Source organism: Stegodyphus dumicola, chromosome 4 (genome assembly GCF_044657685.1).
Source record: "Stegodyphus dumicola isolate Sdum_Otavi_A_Nest chromosome 4, ASM4465768v1".
NCBI lineage: Eukaryota > Metazoa > Arthropoda > Arachnida > Araneae > Eresidae > Stegodyphus > Stegodyphus dumicola.
In genome coordinates, this window is record NC_140771.1 from 122,323,866 (window position 1) to 122,341,667 (window position 17,802).

Genomic DNA, 17,802 nt, shown 5'->3' on the forward strand with positions numbered 1-17,802 from the left:
AAAACGAAAGCATTTCATCTGCTTTAATAGTATTTCAATATTTAATAACATTGATATTTAGTTTTTGGAGCGTAATTATGTACTATTTCGACTTCTTGTAATGGATTTTAATTCATATTTTAATCCAAAGCATTGATTGAAATTCTTATTATTTGTGACAAGCTGAATTCTGTAACACTGTTTACGTTTAAAAGAGTTTAATTTAATTCCTTTCATACATATATTTTACGAAACCTCTTAAACTTATAACGCAGGATTTTCCCTTAAAAAGTAAACTTATTTTCAATGCGTGCTAAAATGCTAAAATATTTTTAAAAAATTAATTTCGATGTTGTATTTGGTAGCAAATTTTTAAATGTGTAACCAATATTAAAGTTTCGGTACTATGCAACAAGAAAAAATGAGAAGGGGGTTATTCAAATATAATTTAAACTCTTATCACTTTGTATAGAATTAAACTGAATAACACAGAGCCACACATTTTTTGTGTTGTATAATCAGTTTATTTCATATCTTAACTTTTTCATGAAGAATGATGATGTGTTGAAGAATGATGATATGTTGAAGAATGATGATATGTAGAGAATTTGTCCATGTGATTCCAAATTTAATGCAGTGTGAAGTTTACTTACCTTCCTTTTTGTTTCATCATCAACAAAACGTTGTTGAAATATCGTTAAAATAGGAGCTTAAAAGCAAAGATTATTATTTTTGGATTCCTGAGTTATCATGGAAAAAATCTCTTTAAGAGTTTCATCAAATTATTAAAGAGATTTTATTTTGTTTCACAGAATAATCCATCATTTTGCGAATACGCATTAGAATATCACTTTCACTTAATTTCGTGAGCATTCGCTTCAAAAATCTTGCATAAATGGATCTTAAGGCACGTTTCGCAGGACATAAAGTGGAAAACATGTCTGGTAAAATATCTCATTATCTTAGTGGAAGAATTTTAAATTAAAATCTGTAAAATAAATCTTTAGAGTTTCTGAGCTATATTAAAATGAAATAAGCTGTAGAATTTTATTAATATCGCTTTTAAAATGCAGCCGAGGAATAAACAGCCTCACTTCAAAGCCAATCTTTTTTAATTAGAAGTATGTCTCACCTAAAATAACGAATGAAAGAACAAACTGCAGATATTTTCGGTTTTCCTGAAATCTCATAAGCTTTAGTGTGTCAATACAGTTTCAGTGTGCTTATAAGATACCAATTAAGAGGTACCTTTCAAGATAATCTCAGTTAAGGTAACTTAGATGAAAGTTAGAAAAATATCTTCAGAATTATTAAACTCTTTGCAAATGCAATGATATTTAGAATTTTAGAATTCAGATTTTAAAATGAAACCGAAACTTAAATTCACTCCAGCTATAAAAGTTATAATTAATTTTATAACTGACCCTTGTACAAAATTAATCACTACTTTTAGTGCATATTTTTAATTATGTATTTAGAATATGTATTTAATTAGAATACTCAATTCATTATTTAGTGATAGTATAAGGTATGCCTCCCGCCGTCTTAGCATGCCTTCATAGTGTAGTGGTCAGCACGCTCGGCGCGTATTCGAGAGGTCCGTGGTTCGATTCCCGGCGAAGGTGTTGCTCATTTTTCACATCTCCTGCTTCCAAATAACCTAATGTCTCTACAATATTAAATTGAACAATAAACTGCAGACTTCTTCATGTTCCTTAGAGAATACGTTTAAACATGTTTGATCGTTTTGAAGTGCTTTGAAAGGTAATAAGTCAGTCAGTTTGAATGATAATTTTGAAAGATAATAAATCAGAAGTATGTATGAGGACGTAATCGTACGTAATAACGTATCTTTATAAAAAGAGACAAATAAAAATTTCATATTTTGTCTATATATTTCTGGCGTTGAATATATATTTTTAGAAAAAAGAATGTAAACAGGAAAGAACTGCTGTTCAACTATAACAGTATGCTAATTTTTTGTTATGACGCTATTGGAAATTAGCCAACTGCATATATTATTTGTCCGACGAAATTCAAAAACAGAATGAAAATGATCTCAATTTACGAATTGTTATTACCCGATTTTAGGCTTTGAATCTTGTTTAATATTAATCACTATAGCTTTTAGCTCAGAAAATGGTATTTCAATTTACTCCTGACGGTTTATTTGTGGCTGCTATAAAATTCTACAACAAATATGGTGTAAAAAATTTATAACACTTTGGACTCAACTTATTCAACTCTCGTGATTCTTTAAAGAAAATGTTAAGCAGCTTATGTTACCGTTTCCGGCGTTTTTTGGTTATTAGCATGAACAAATATTTAAGAGTCTATTAAGAGTAATTAAAGAACTTTTATTTGCGGAAGTACCTGTACTTTTTAATTCATTTGCTTGAACGTACAAAAAGAACATATCATATATACAATTATTTATGCAATGCCTGCACTTTAATTTTCAGAAATGAACTACTAAAAAAAATACCACTGCTGATCCTTGCAATCGCCGCCAAAGCACTTAATATTCTGCTTTTAAATGTATTAAAATGTATTTTAGAGTAAAATGTAAGCAGTAAAATCAGGTTTAAGGAATATGTTTAAATATTTTTATAAAAATGTTGCTGAGTACTTGCGTCTGCTGCTCAGTTCGATGTAAATAACCCGAAACTGCTTTCGTATGTGAGCAAGAATTAAAATTTGTTGTATAAAGCATTTAATGATCAGTATTTTCATTTTACACACGTTTTGTTTTTATAAGCTTTCAGTTATTGAATAAGTGCAATCAAGAATATATTGACTGAATATCCCGTGTAATACCTGCACTTGGATATTTGCATTTAAATTTTACACAGTCAAATTTGTGTTGAAATTTTCGGATAAATGCACGATTACATATGGTGCAGTGAAAAAAATTGGTTTGATTTAGTTTTCCTCATAAGCAAATTCCTCTTCTAACACGTATTAAAATGTTTCCTTCAGTAAATTTTTATTTCCGAATTTCATTTGTTGTACAGGGTACACAATGTAGCGCGTAGGTTAATGAAAATTGTTTCCATTTTTTCGTTACTGCGTGCATTTTGCACGAATGCAGCAAAAACATTAAGATTGAAAATCAAAAAAATACAAATTGAATGCTACAATTTTCTTCCTTCATGCATTTCAACAACGAACGAAATACTCTTGCCTTTCAGAACTATATAGTAGAAGCGAAATATTTCTATTCATCTTATTTATAAAGTATTGTTTATGTTTACTCGGTTTGCCTTATACAAATGAACGACAAATCCTTGGCAGTTTCAGTTTAAATAGGGAATTTAAAGCAGTTTTAAAGCACAGGGATTGTCAATGTTAGTGATATACATAACACTGTGATACAGTAACATTCAAGCTACACATTTACTAGCAGCTGCCTTGAAGACGTTTGGTTAATTATTATATGTCTGTTTATAGTTTAGCTCTAGTCAGATATAAATTGTAATGGTTCCAAATATTGTACCTATATATTTCTTACCATCTTCTTGTGATTTAATATTTTTGTTTATTTGAACCCCGAAAGTGAAAGATGGACAGTTTCATGAAGTTTTGAGGTTTATTGTAAAATGTACGAAGGCGAATAGAGTTTTAGTTGAGTTTCATTTTTGTGTTTGCTAACTGAAGTTCAGTATGCCAAATTTGATTAAAATGAATGTTAGCTTTATTTCATATTCTGCATTTAAAGTTTTTAAACTATCCTTTTGTTGTTATGTTGTTGCTAATATTCACTTGTCTGACCTATAATCAGCCCCTGCCCATGAAATTCTTCATGGCAAGGAGCGCAAGTTTATGCCTGTCATTGGCAACAGCCTTGAGCACCTTACATGTGACACAGCGATTTAGCTCAGTTCCGCCCCCAATTTTGATGGACAGCACTCCGGGGTACGGGTAAGAGGGTCTCCCACTCTTCTTCCCATACCATCAACCTCTCGAGAGAACTTTCGGCTCGGCGCATATTTCGAGTGCCCCCATGACGCATGGACAGTATACATTTACAAACATCTATGCCTTCCTCTCCAGGATTCGAATCTGGGCTCTTAGGCAGGGCAGTCAGTGACGCTGACTACTGTACCGGCTGGCCGGCACGTATTCTTTTTGTAAGGGCGATATATAATATCAATAAGAAAACAAGATTGGCGATTTACCTGAATGTATTCCAATTCTAAGCATCAATGTATCATTTGGCCGATGACGTATGGTAAACTTCTTTATAGCCTCGAGCAGGTGGAGAGCCATAGATGCAATCTCAGCTGCATGGTTGTCACCATTTTTAATGGGAAGTCCACTCACAACCATATAGGCGTCTCCAATGGTTTCCACTTTATACACATCATAATTCTCGATGATTGAATCAAAACAAGTGTACAAGTCATTCAAAAAATCCACCACCTGTATATGTAAATGAAATAAAACTGAATATAGAACAAATGGAAATACATTTTAAAGTTATGTAAAATAAGCTCAAGGAAACTCTGAGCATAATGAAAAATTTGCAAATTGTGGTGACTTAAGTAAGCATCTACTTAGCAGAAAATGTTTGAGAAGAAAATTTATTTAAAAATACAAACAAAATATAAGTTTGGAAACTCGATACACTTTAGAGTAAAAATTATATTTCATTCTGTGAGCAAATACATCAGAAGCTTTAAGAAAACTTCAAATGTTGCTGATTGTCGTGCTTATTATAAAACCATTACAGATGCATTGCATTCATTTATATTCATAACCTCTAAGTTTTCTAATATTTGATTTATTAATATTGATATCTTTCTTCTATTATTCATCTGCAATTACATTTTTGTTAAATTTGAAATATGTAAAAATTAATTGATATTTTATACGTTTTTTTACAGCACAGAACAAATTAGAAATCTAAAGTAATCATTTCTGAGCCTTATGATAGATTTTCCCTTTTTATGACTGCTTTTATATTACGTATAGCGGTGTTTATATGTTTGGTATTACTGTGAATTTGCTGCTATTTATTTAATTTTCGAATTATTGATTGCAATATTGTGTATATTTTTGGGTACGGTTTTGTAACTTCTTAGTGGAAGACACTTAATGCACATGCTTTTTTTTACTACTATATTATATAATTAATTCTGTGTAAGTACCTATTGGAATTTCAGAAATATCGCAACGGAAATCGAAGATATAAGCTGCTGACCTCGCAGACTTGAAAGCGAAATTTTATCGCCAGTAGTGGCATTTAGATATATCACACGAACTTCGTACCATTAAAAAATGTCAATATTTTTTTAAACTTCAAGATTAAATTTTTGTAAAATGTTCTGGTAGTTCCATCCTTCATTGACGTATATTAGGAGGCTGCTAAGAGTCGTCAACCAGGTGAGAGTTTAGATTAGCTTGTTTGCTAAGTGCTTTGCATTAACTAATCAATAAATTAAAATTTTGTCCTTTGAGTGATTTAGCAATTCAGTGAAGTATTTAAAAGTCTTGCTCTTTGAATGATTTAGCAGTTCATTAATGATTTAGCACAACAGTGTTCTTTGGTCGATTTAGTAGTTCTGTAGTGGATTTTAAAGCATTGTTCTTTGGGAGATTTAGTAATATTTTTGCTAATTTACGACTTTGTTCATTGAACGATTTAGCAGTTCTGTAAGCGTGAAATAAGGAAATAAGTGAAATAAGGGATTACATTTTTTCTTTTTATCTGGCCTGTTTATTCAAAGACCTTTAAAAACTATAATTTTTTACACTACATGGAGGACTCTAACCATCGTACAAAAAATAATAAATACTTCACCTAATTTAGGAATACAGTAATATTCTATGAAAACTTAATTATGTCGTTACTTTATAGTTCAAATACTAATTTAATAATACTAGAATGAAACGTAGTATCAATAAAGTAGTATTTGGCATTTAAAACAAATTAGTCACTTGGTCAAAATTACCTGTAAGGGACTGCTCTGTGCAGACATAGTAGTGAAACCCACTATGTCACTGAAATAAATAGTTACGCAATCGAATGACTCAGCCTCAACTTTGTTGCCTTTCTTAAGCTGGTCTGCTACGTATCTGGAAAAATAAAACATCATGATTTAAAATGATATTTTTAGAATGCTACAAACATTTTAGAAATCGGAAAAGAATTCGTAGACTTGCGGATCATAGAAATATCTATAGGATTTCATTCATACCATTTTATTATATTTACTTATTAAAGTTACACGAAAACCATTTTCATTTATATTTTAAAACATTTCTAAAAATTTTCGGATTATTTCACTATGATAATGTTGCAATGATTGATTGAGCGTATTATAATTATAATTCGGCGCATGCATCAATATTTAAAAATAACTTGCCCCACAAAACATAATATTTAATGGCATTTAATTTCATTGATATATTTAGTATGAAGTTTATTTTTAAATATCCAAACAAAAATAAAAATTTTCTTCTCTACTTTGATGCTTTGAAGCGAAACAAGAGTAAATTCCTTTCAAGAGTAAAATAAATTCAACAGGAAGCCTTGAAGTAAGTGCCTACCCTAAATTCGTCGTTTTGGTGAACATTTTCGAAAATATTTTATTTATTCATTTTACAGGCCATACATTTAGGTTTCCAAAAATGCTTTATTTTTGTTTTAAGATAACTAGAAGCAAAGTTATAGTATAAAAAAAAATAAACCGGAAGTGAATTTTGGATGCCGGAAGTTGGCATTTAAATGGTCGTAAAAATGTAAACAATAAGTTTAATCCATTAACCGCCAAAACTACAAGAGATGTTTCTTTTCTTATGAAAATAATAACAAATATTAAATTAAGCATTTATAACATAAATTTACATTGAAAATTTAAAAAATGCTCTTACCTGCGGAAAAAGCGAGTGTTGCGTTCGCGCAACGTCAGCGGAATAAGACTACTAGTGAGTAGGATTGTACTCGTGTGATGTTTCTTTTGAGTGGAGCGCAGGATTACTTTTTAGCTGTATAACGTTTTATAAATCTACAAATCACTTTACTTGTAATTAATTTAATATTAAAATATACGTTGTATTTCTTTTACAAATACAGATTATTTCATTTCAAAGATTCAAACATGAAAAGCTTGATTACAATCATGATGTAAAGCTACATTACATAGTTTGCATCTATAAACAGTCTGGCTATGCTACTCTTTACAACACTTCTGTTATCAACGGACTTTACGATAAAATGTCTACCATTTCCATGCAATGGTTTTTGAATGCTGAATTTACTAGGTCTTCCTGTTGCTGATCTATTTCTGACTAATTCTACACTCATAAAAGTTTGCAAAAGGAATAAAGCATTCTCGCGTTTGAAATCTAAAAGAGACTTTATATTTTCAGTAGTAAAAAGTGGTGATATTTAGTAAGTTTAGTGACGGTCTCACCTCATATAATTTATCAGTATTGTCAATTTGACTATTGTCAAATGCAAATTCTGCTTCATATTCCTGTACTGCAAACGTGATATCAATTCTCGTGCAACAGCGACAGAAATGTCCTTATCAAAAGACCAATACATTTTTTCTTGAGGTAAAGAATGATATCCTGTAAGCAATGATATTCCAATAAATTTTCTCATATGGGCTTCAGATGCAATAAATTCTGGGCATTCTTTTTCTTTTTTTTTTTTTTTTCCCTGAGAGTATATATTTGTCCGTTCAACGAGAAGAGAGTAAATGTCTAAACCAAAAAGAAAATCGAAAATCTGTGCACTAGTTTTACCTTGTGTTTTGTCTTTTATAATTTCTCTTCTATCTTTTTCTTCACGTTCGTCCTGAGACATAACTAACAGTTCCTTTTTTATCCGCTTCAAGATTTCAGTCTTCTGCTTTTTAAATTTTTTAGTATGACTATAACTGCTTTTAGAAGGCTGAAACTTACTTCTTACGTGAATTTCAACTTCCGCAGCAGTATCATTTGGTAAAATATCATTATCATTATTTAAAACATTGCCATTCCTTTCTTCTTCGTCACTAGCCTCTGCAATTTCTGGGGGAACAACAACAATATCAGTTTCATTCTGGTCATTATTAACATGATCATCATCTCTTTTTTCATCAAAAAATCTTTGAAGGGCTTCTTCTAATGTAAGATACCTCGTTCTAGGCATTTTTAAGTAACCAGAACATGAACCAGAACATCGAAAGGAATGAGTGAAAAAGCAGATTGAATACCCGTTTCCTGCTGACGTTGCGTCAACGCAACACCTGTTTTCCTTTCCTTCCCAACACAAATATAAACATCTGACCGATGTAATGTTCTGATAAACGGTGACCTTGACTACAAATAGATCACTCATAAAGACGGTGATTCTTTCCTTAAATATTTTCAGCAAAAACACCCGGTTGAAAGTTTTGCTTAAATTTTGCTTAAAGTATGAGATTAATTATTATAAACAAAATGATTGTTGAAGGCAAATATTTTTTTACAGAAATAATCTTCATAATATTCCCTACACAAAATGCAGTTCCTTTTTTATTTTTTTATACTATACCTGCTGGTATAAAATATCTTAGGTAGTTATATTTATATACGCATTTATTTTGACCGTTGCGTCAACGCAACACTAGCGGCTAATGGGTTAAACAACTACTTTCTAATTATTAAACAATATAAGAGCTGTAAAAGCAACACATCTTTCACTGTGTGACAAGTTTCTGATAAAATGCGTACATGGGAAGACTCAAAACAATAACGTTTTAAATAACCTTTTGAGGACTATTTTATCTAAAGAAACTTTTGTCCAACTGAAAACATTGCTTTCAAGTGCACACATTGCTGTATTATTATTTAATTTAAGATATTTAGAACTTTTATCTATTTTCAGGTATATAGAAATAGAAATGAATCCCATTATGCTTGAAAGCTACATGGAAATAGCCAAACAGCGAATTCAGAAATCGAAACACCAATCTCTACAAGCAACACAGTTATCCAGAAAAGTGCTAAAAGAAAGTCAAAATTAGTTAAGAATGAAGTAAAAAAGGCCCTAACATACAAATACGGCGAGTTTTAAAGACCTAAAGTGGCTACAAATTTTTTTTTGTGCTGTATTAAAATCTTTAAATGCATTTTCTGAGGAATTGTGTTTTTCGTTACTTTTGATTGCGATTACGTAAATTTCTCAAAGTGTATTCAGAATACTGAAATGAAATTTTGCCAAAATGTTTTATTCATCTTTAGCTGTACTCTGTAGCAAAATCTGACCTCTTTGTATTTATTTATTTATTTTATTGACAGTATTTTGAAGAAAAGAGGATTTTTTTTTGTTTTAATTTTGAGTTTTTGTTTAGAATTGATTTGAGAAGTTTAGAATATTTCAAAAAATTTTATAAGTACAGCAAATCTTTTGCTACAGAACACAAGTAAGTATGTTATTTATATACTGTGGAAAGATTATTGAAGTATATTCATTAGAATCTCTTACAGGAGATCTGGCGTATATGAAAATTTTCACTAAAATTTTACTAAATATTGCATATATTTAAAAAAATTAATGAAATGTTCCATAAAATACCATTTAAATTCATAGTTTTATATCCCATCTTACTCAAAAACATGTGTGTTTAATTAAAATTTTATGTATTTAAAAAAAAGTGCTTCGTATGTAGGCACATATCTTAAGAACAAGAAAAAAATAATTAAAATCATTTTATACGTATTAAACCTAAAGGGCGTTGAAAACGTATTACGCTATTAAGGGAAAAATAAAGACGCAAATTCCATTTTAATAATTGGAGAGTTTAAAATACTTTATTTAGCTCTAAAAAAGGAAGAAAACAGTTCTAAAATACTAGAATACTTTTTCAGACTTTCTTGTTATTTGAAAGAAATGAAATAACATTAGCACTTTTGTAAAATTAAGCAAAAGGGAAAAATTACAAAACTTTTAATTTCCTCATCCGTTTATACTTTTCGGAGAAATGGAATGCAAGCAAAAGTTTTTAGATAAGATTAAGGAACATGCTTGTGGAGCAACGGAAAATAGTTTTACCTTAAAGTAAAAGAAGTCCAAATTTTTATACCAATCCTGTTATTCATAAAATATAGAAAAAGTTATATAAATGACAGATGGAAACTTTCAAGCACATTATATAATTCTTAGCTGTATACTTAAAAAGTGCTTTGCATTCAAACTGGTAGCTCTTAAATAAAGATATATGAAGTATATTTCATTTAAATTCCTTTACTTATTTTATTTATTTATTTTTTAATAAAAGAATGAAATAACCTAAGAAATTATTCAACTTCCATAACAACGTTAAATAAAAATTCCGTTTTCATATTCGCACTTATAAAGTATAATTCGAAGTACTTTAATACGAAGGAGTTTTATCCATAGAAATTACTTTTTGTTTAATCGTTTGTTATGTCACGAATTTAAATTATATTAATGTTTGTTTTGATTTGTCACTGTTCTAGTTTTTTTATTTGTACTTATGTATATTTTAATCTGGTAAAAAGAGTATTCTTTAATTGTTAAAGCTTTATTTAGCTGGTAGTTCTTGAAACTGTAGTGTAACAAAGACAGGGGACACTTAGTTTATGTCCTAACTCCTTTTGCTAATGGCGCTAAAACGAAAATCGGCTTTCTCATTCCAACTTGCTTTCGTTTTGTTATATTTGCAATGTTTACTTCAAGACAGTGGGGGTTGTTGTAAGCTAAGGTAATTGGATTTCTCTTATCGCTTAGTTTCTGCTTGTTAGCTGGGGGTCCACTTTACTTTCCACGTTCAGAGTACAGATGATCAGGACTGCATTGTTCGGATTGATTCGTTATTTTGATTCGTTGTGGGGGTGTAATTTTCTCAGTTAAAGAAAAAGTAACATACTAGGATTGGTGAGATTTAACTTTATTATTTTTTTGGTAAGCCTATGAAATTTTCAGGGCCAAAGAGACGAGTTTACTTCGAAGCCTGCATTATGTTAGAAGTTAGTCTTTAGTCTTAGTCTTGAGCATTCATTCGGATTCTGACTTTGAGCAAAAAGAAAATGGAGAAGCAGAAAGCGGCGGCGGGGCTTCCCCTTCGAGGGGCGAGCGCCGGCTGTTGATTCAGATTTCGGAGCGGAGTCCGATATAGAGTGATTTGAGTTGCAGCATTTTAAGTCTCATAAGATTACGAGGGGGTTTTCACCATGCGGCTGGTTTCGGCCCAACCGCGTCAGGATTGTGTTGACTAGGTTACTAGAAGAGCATTTTCTTCTAGAAAGATTTAAAATAAAGTGCTAATTTCCAAGAGTACTTTATCGACAACCTTTAGCACTGATTACTTCTTGTATCTTCTTTTTTATTCTTTTGAGAACACTCTGCTGTTATGAAAGTAGCGTTGAAGGCGAATCAATTTAAAATCCGTGAGGAGTAGCCGGCACGGTGCGGGTTTCGACAACGATTCTTAGAAGGTCTAAGGAAAATATGAAAGGTTTGGATTACTAAGGCTCACCTGTCTACCGGTTATGTTGACTACCTCCCGCAACAGAGTTGTGACTTTAACGAAAGAGACTTTCTCTGTCTCAAGGACAGAGAAAGGAAAGAGACTTGCTTTGTGAGTAGAAGGATTGTATGTTTCGGAAGAAATCTAACAGATGAATCCACGAAAAGAAAAGAGACGTTCTCTGTGAGTAGAAGCCTTGTATGTTTCGGAAGAAATCTAAGAGATGAATCCACGAAAAAGAAAGAGACTTTTCTCTGTGAGTTGAAGGATTGTATGTTTCGGAAGAAATCTAAGAGATGAATTCACGAAAAGGAAATATACTTTTCTCTGTGAGTAGAAGGATTATATGTTCCAGAAAATCTTTGAGTGATTTTAAAATTGTTTTTATTTATTTTGAATTACCGTAATGATTATTCTTAATAACCAGGCGGCTAGAGTTGTCAGCTTAATGTTTGCTGAAATTTGAATATGATATCGTAGGGTTAAATTTGCTTAAAAATTAATTAATCGTTACACTGCAAATTTCATTATTCTTAAAGGAAATTATCTTGATTAATACTTGGTGTCAAAAATGACAAGAGTAAAATATTAGTGTTACATTTATGATACTGCAGGATTTGAAAATGTGAACTTAATTAATGTCAGCTGTAATTTGATGTGATATTCTGCGTTATTCTGTATAGTATTATTATGGTAGGGAACTGATCAGTTTACCCAGTTAACTTATGTTATATTATTCTAGAAATCAATAAATGTGTGTGTATAAAATTTAATTGCATTTGTATATTTATCTTTTGTGAGTATTTTTTTGGGTGGTCTGTCATGTCACTCCATTTTTTTTTGAGCCGAGAGGCTTTTTAAGAAACATGGAGCTTTATTGAATTTAGTGTTATTGATTTTTCCTAGTGGGCTTCACAACGCGCCCTATTGTACCAGCCACTATACGATTGTTCTTATGATATAGCGAGTTTAAGGTTTTAAAAGTCATAAAAGTTAACAACCTGTTATTTTTATATTCAACAGGTTAAACAATGTTAAAAATTAGTTAATTTCCTGACAGTGATGCTCATAGTTATAGGTAATAAAGGCTTTACTATATACATTCTAAGGCAATCATAAAAATTTTAGATAAAAGAGAACTTAATTCTTGGTAATGTTCAGTGTAGTTTTTGTTCTGAGAAAGAATGGTCATTCGGGATTACTATATCCAAAGAAGACGCCATTGAGGGACGTTTTGCAGCACTTTTCATAATGCTTTGGAATTACAAATATTATAAAAAAATTTTAATGAATATTAAGTATGTTATATAGTGCTGCTTGGAAAAACATTTAAAATCTAAAAGCTTTATCCAAATGTTTAGTAATTTAAGAGAAGTCAAAAAGCATTAAAAATTATGTTAGAAACTCACATGTCATCAGATAAATAAATGGAGTTTAAAATTTGATTCGTGAATATTCAGCAAAAAATAAATCTGTGAAACTGTTCTCGAAGACAATCAGAAAAAATTTCTACCCTTTTGATATATTAATAAAGAATATACCAGAGAATTTTTGAACAAAGCTATGAATTTACGCTTTCAGGATATTCAGATATGTATAACTTTCTTCCGTAAGAATAAATACTATTGTAGTGAAAAGGTATGGGGAATGAATTCATTTCAAATAGGCGGTGCAAGGAATCGCTTGCACCGCCTATTTCAAATTGAAGATTGAAGATTTTTTTCAGAAGTATTACGAATCAACATTTGGTAATAATCCGCATTTCATTTCCTTTTATTGATTACAAATAAATTCTTTCTTACTGAAGAAAGGTTTGGTTCGGATTATTTGATTACAGCAAAGCATTCAAAGGCTTTGCCGTAATCAAAGGCCTATATGGAAGGATACCTTTGTGGTGGGCTTTCTAGGGTACCTGACTCGTTTACCCGTTACACATGGGAAAACCACGTAAACGCCCATGTAGCCAGCCCGTTCGCCGGGAATCGAACCCCCGGACGAACTACCAGTACAAAGCGACTTTACCGCCAGGCCGCAGGTGGGACTTTACGAAGGAAAGAACTTTGTTTTAATGAGTTCCCAAAATGATAAATGTAATTGAGCAAAACACATGAATTGTATTTTGTATTTGAAATGAAATTTCCGCTACAAAAACTATTTAAAGGCTTAAAAAAGGTCTTTTCTGACAATGCTTCATCAAAAACAGGAGCTTTTCAATAATTAGAAGATTTAAAGAACGCACGCCATGCATCGATAATGATTTTCGTGCAATTCAAACCAATGAGTAACACGTTGATGATCAATTCAGATATTTAGTGCATAGGGATCTTTTAACAATTAAAGGAAGTTAGTCAACACGTTAGTTTCTAATCATTATATAATTTGAATCTTGGCGAACAACTTTAAGAGATTCCTTGGGCTTGAGCTCAAGTGGCCTGGAGAAACTTTCACAAGGCCAGTTCTTAAAGCGCATTATTACTAAATCTGAAAAATGAATTTAGACTTTTGATCTTTTTTTTTATGACTTTTGATCTAGAAACAGCTCATTATTCAAGAGGAATGATCTCTAAATGAGGAAGAAGCTCGAGAAGACCACTTGACATTGGATTAAAAATCAATGTAAAAGAGACATTTTCCTATTTTTTTCCAATTTTCGTAGTTTCATGAGTAGTGGGCCAGACTGTTAACAAATAACATTAATTATGTGCCGTCATCTACATTTAGCAATTCGTACGAAAAGCAATTGAATAGTGGCAAGTTGACTTGATTTCGCACCACGGTAATAAACTATGTCCTAATAGTCTTGTTCAAACTATGGCCAAAGATTCAACAAATATGGGTCTGTAAGCTCCATAAGAATTGTAAGAATTGGAGGCTTCTTTCGCTTTTAAGAAATAGGTAAATAACACCATTTAACGTTTCCTTACTTCTACGGTTATAACTCTCGCTTCGAGGTCTTCGTCCTAACCCTACAATGTATTATAAGACTCTCATTTAAAGCTTCCCATTTTCTATGATTTTGATCTTTAATTTTACTTCTTTTTTTCCGCATTTCGAATTAGAATGCAAATTAGCGTGTAGTGTATTTAAACTGTAGTTTTGGATCTTGAGGAAGAGAGAGTAAGAGAGTTCATGGCATTCACGCTGCGCAATTAGATTTCTACCAGCATTAACTAAATGCAATTATCTCGGTTTTGCACGCTCTAACAATCTCTACTTTAAATTTACACGTGGTAAGATTATTTTAGCCAGCTTGTATCTTAGAATTTAACAGTATAGTCTTAGACTAGGAATCAACGTTTAACACTGGTTTTTATTTAATTTGAATTGCCACAAGCACGAGCCGTGCCCGGTTTTGTTAAACGCTTTGTTCCATAAAAGGTTATTGAAGACCTCTGTAAGTTTGTCATGATATTTTAGGCATAGCAATAATTCGCTACATGTTTAGTAAAATTACAGGACTAAAGTTCCAGTATTAGACTAACTTTATAAATGCAACAAAAAACATTCGATGTAAATCCTTAATGGATTTTGTGCTAGTGTTTTTAAAAGTATGCTTCTTAGGATTGGAAAAATCCTTTCACAAAAACATTATAATCGGAGGGTATTACTGGGAAGGAGTGAAATAAATATTGATCAGTAACTTGAAACACTATGCTTTGTACAATCAATTGCGAAACGTTTTGATCATGATAATATGTCAAAAATAATTGTGTTCAAAATATTTTTTGAAAAGATATTTACATTTAATGAAATATTTTGATGCGCACATTTACAAAAATTACTGCGATGTCAAAGCACACATTTCCTGATGCGAGGGCCCAAAACAAAATCTTTCGCTTTATGACATAGAAATGTCTCATCACGTTTAAAATGAATGAAATAATTCGATATCATTTATTGATTGTCAGCTTAGCAAAAGTGATATCATAGCAATAAAATAAATAGTTCGTTATCCATAATGCGTAATGTCACTCGAATAATATAAAAAATACCGTATATTGTAAGACATAAAATAGTTTTCATGTTATTGTTACATCAGGTATAATGATACATATTCCGTATAGAATGACATTTAATCATAATTAAATAACTTTCGAAAAAGTACGTACCTTTTTCTCAAAGCTAGGCATTAGCATATGGTAGAAATGCATGGACAAAGCCTTTTAAAATGGCATCGCGGTCGTGATTCCTCCGTAATTTAACTTTTGTAAAAGAAGTTTTCTGAAACTTTTTTAAAAGTTTTCTAAAACATTTATGTGAGCAACATTATTAACATTTATTTGCTGCAATCACATAATTATATGCTTCTTCAAAAATGTTCTCTCTTTAAGTAAACAAATACGTAAAATAAAACCTTTCGCTGCTGATCTTATTGCCTATTATTAAGCCTATTATAATATACATGTGAATTTTACCAATCTTGAAATATTTACTAACGTTTAATTACAAAATAACCGATCACGTGTACTTTTAACAATGAGTTATAAATGCAACTGTCCTGAAAATCCATTTCAGCCGCTTAATTTAGCATATAACACTGTATAGTCATATATTCTTTACTGGGATTTGTATTGTTTTAATATTTGTCATTAACAAGTTACGTTTTGTCAGACTTACGCACTAAAGAATAGAGAAGAATAGTCACAGAGCCTCTTACAGACATCCGAAGTTAAAATATTCAGTGTTCTTTCAAATATATCTGTATAGCAGTTAGTTATACAGAGCAAATGTTATGTATTGAAAACTCTTAAGCTTAAAATAAAAAGGTTATAACAAAGAAATTTTTTAATGCTGAAAGCGAGACTTCGCTTGAAAGCTATCATGCTAGACATATCTTCAGAATTAAGGAGGAGCAGACAGCTTTCATCTTCCCGTCAGCTGAAGTAATTCCAATCAGAGGGAGAAACAATGACAATGAACTTGTGTAAATTATTCCTGACACCAATGAATCTAAATAGCTTTCTTTATGTTTAAATAAGAAAGTTGAGAAATATTAATGCTTTATAATGCGAAATGGTGCCGTGCAAATAGAAATAAAATAGATCAGTTTAACTGATTTACGATTTTTTACTAACTTTATCAAGAAATACACAGCAAAAGCAAATTTAAAATCTTCGTGGATTTTGTGCTTGTGTCGAATGGAAAGAGAGTGACAGCGCGCTTTTATTGTGCATCAGATAAAATAATGTCTGGAACAACAAAAGCATGATAAGAAGAATCGAGATGGTAGAATGGGATATTTCACTTAGCCGCCATCAGTCGGCGAAGAGAGATGAAATGAATGAAAATAGACAAGCAATGGGAAAAAAAGCTGAATCAGTAAGGTAGTAAGTGTACTTCAAATAATTAGCAAAATGTTACGTAAGAATATCCGAAGGATATTTGTGTTTTTCTCTAGGAAAAGGTGAGCGTCGCAAAGAACTGATACAGCTGTTTGGATGTAATGGTACAGAAAGGAAAAAATGTTGCAAGTCTTTTGATATAATAGTATCAATTTGAAAATCTCTGTGAAAAATCAGTTCTTTGATCAGGGTTCAGATCGCGGTGAAAGGACTGGCTGCATTGGAGTTTTCATGACTTTTCATACACGTAACATGGATACAAGCCAGTTTCTAGTCTGAAAACGTTTACGAAGGTCCACCTTCTCTTGAGAAATAAGCTTAACGCGGTTTGCCACATTAAATAAATTAATCAAATTAACAGAATTTCAGATATGTCCTCTAATATATTCATAGGTATACTGTTAAAATTAAAGATGGGACGGATCTTTAAATTCAATCCTAATTTGATATTCGAAAAGGATATCATATCAAATTTATATATCGAATATCAAATTTCTCGAATCCTTAATCCAGAAAAATAATAAGAAAAGGGGAAAAAGGCTTTTATTTAATATTGTTGCGTTCTACGGGCTCGTGCATTTGGAGTGATTGATAAAAACACTTAATGAATACTCTAAACACAATTTATTCGTCAATATTACACAGGACGGTTCCAAAGACACATCACAGTCGTCGAGAAACTACGATAAACACGCTGAAACAATAAGCAACAGAGCCTTCAGGCTATGAGGCTATAACGGTGAAGACACCTTCACGGCAAAACACTAAAAAACAACTCCCGATTCGGTCGATCTTTCTCGAAGCTCAAGGCACTACTTGTGTACTTAACGAACTCTTGATACTCTCTTAAGATACACTGACGATAAAACTCACAATACAATGCTACTCCGCGTACAAGCAGGATTTATATAGCTTTTGATTTGCCTTCGACAACATTATGGAGTAAATCGATAAGAAATTAATTTTAGAATGTTCTCTCGCTCCGTCTATGACATAGCGCCAATTTTGTCGCCAAA

At 31.5% G+C, this 17,802-nt stretch overlaps 1 protein-coding gene across 1 annotated transcript in view; it reads right to left on the reverse strand.

Moving 5' to 3' along the window:
* LOC118199247 (guanylate cyclase 32E-like) overlaps window positions 1–17,802 on the reverse strand; it is an 876,682-nt gene that overhangs the window by 9,086 nt on the left and 849,794 nt on the right. The window contains exons 17-18 of the mRNA XM_085815399.1: window positions 5,934–6,057; window positions 4,158–4,401 (exon numbers count right to left, since the gene is read on the reverse strand). Of these exons, the coding sequence (XP_085671525.1) occupies window positions 4,158–4,401; window positions 5,934–6,057 (368 nt within the window). The remainder of the gene's footprint in view (window positions 1–4,157; window positions 4,402–5,933; window positions 6,058–17,802) is intronic.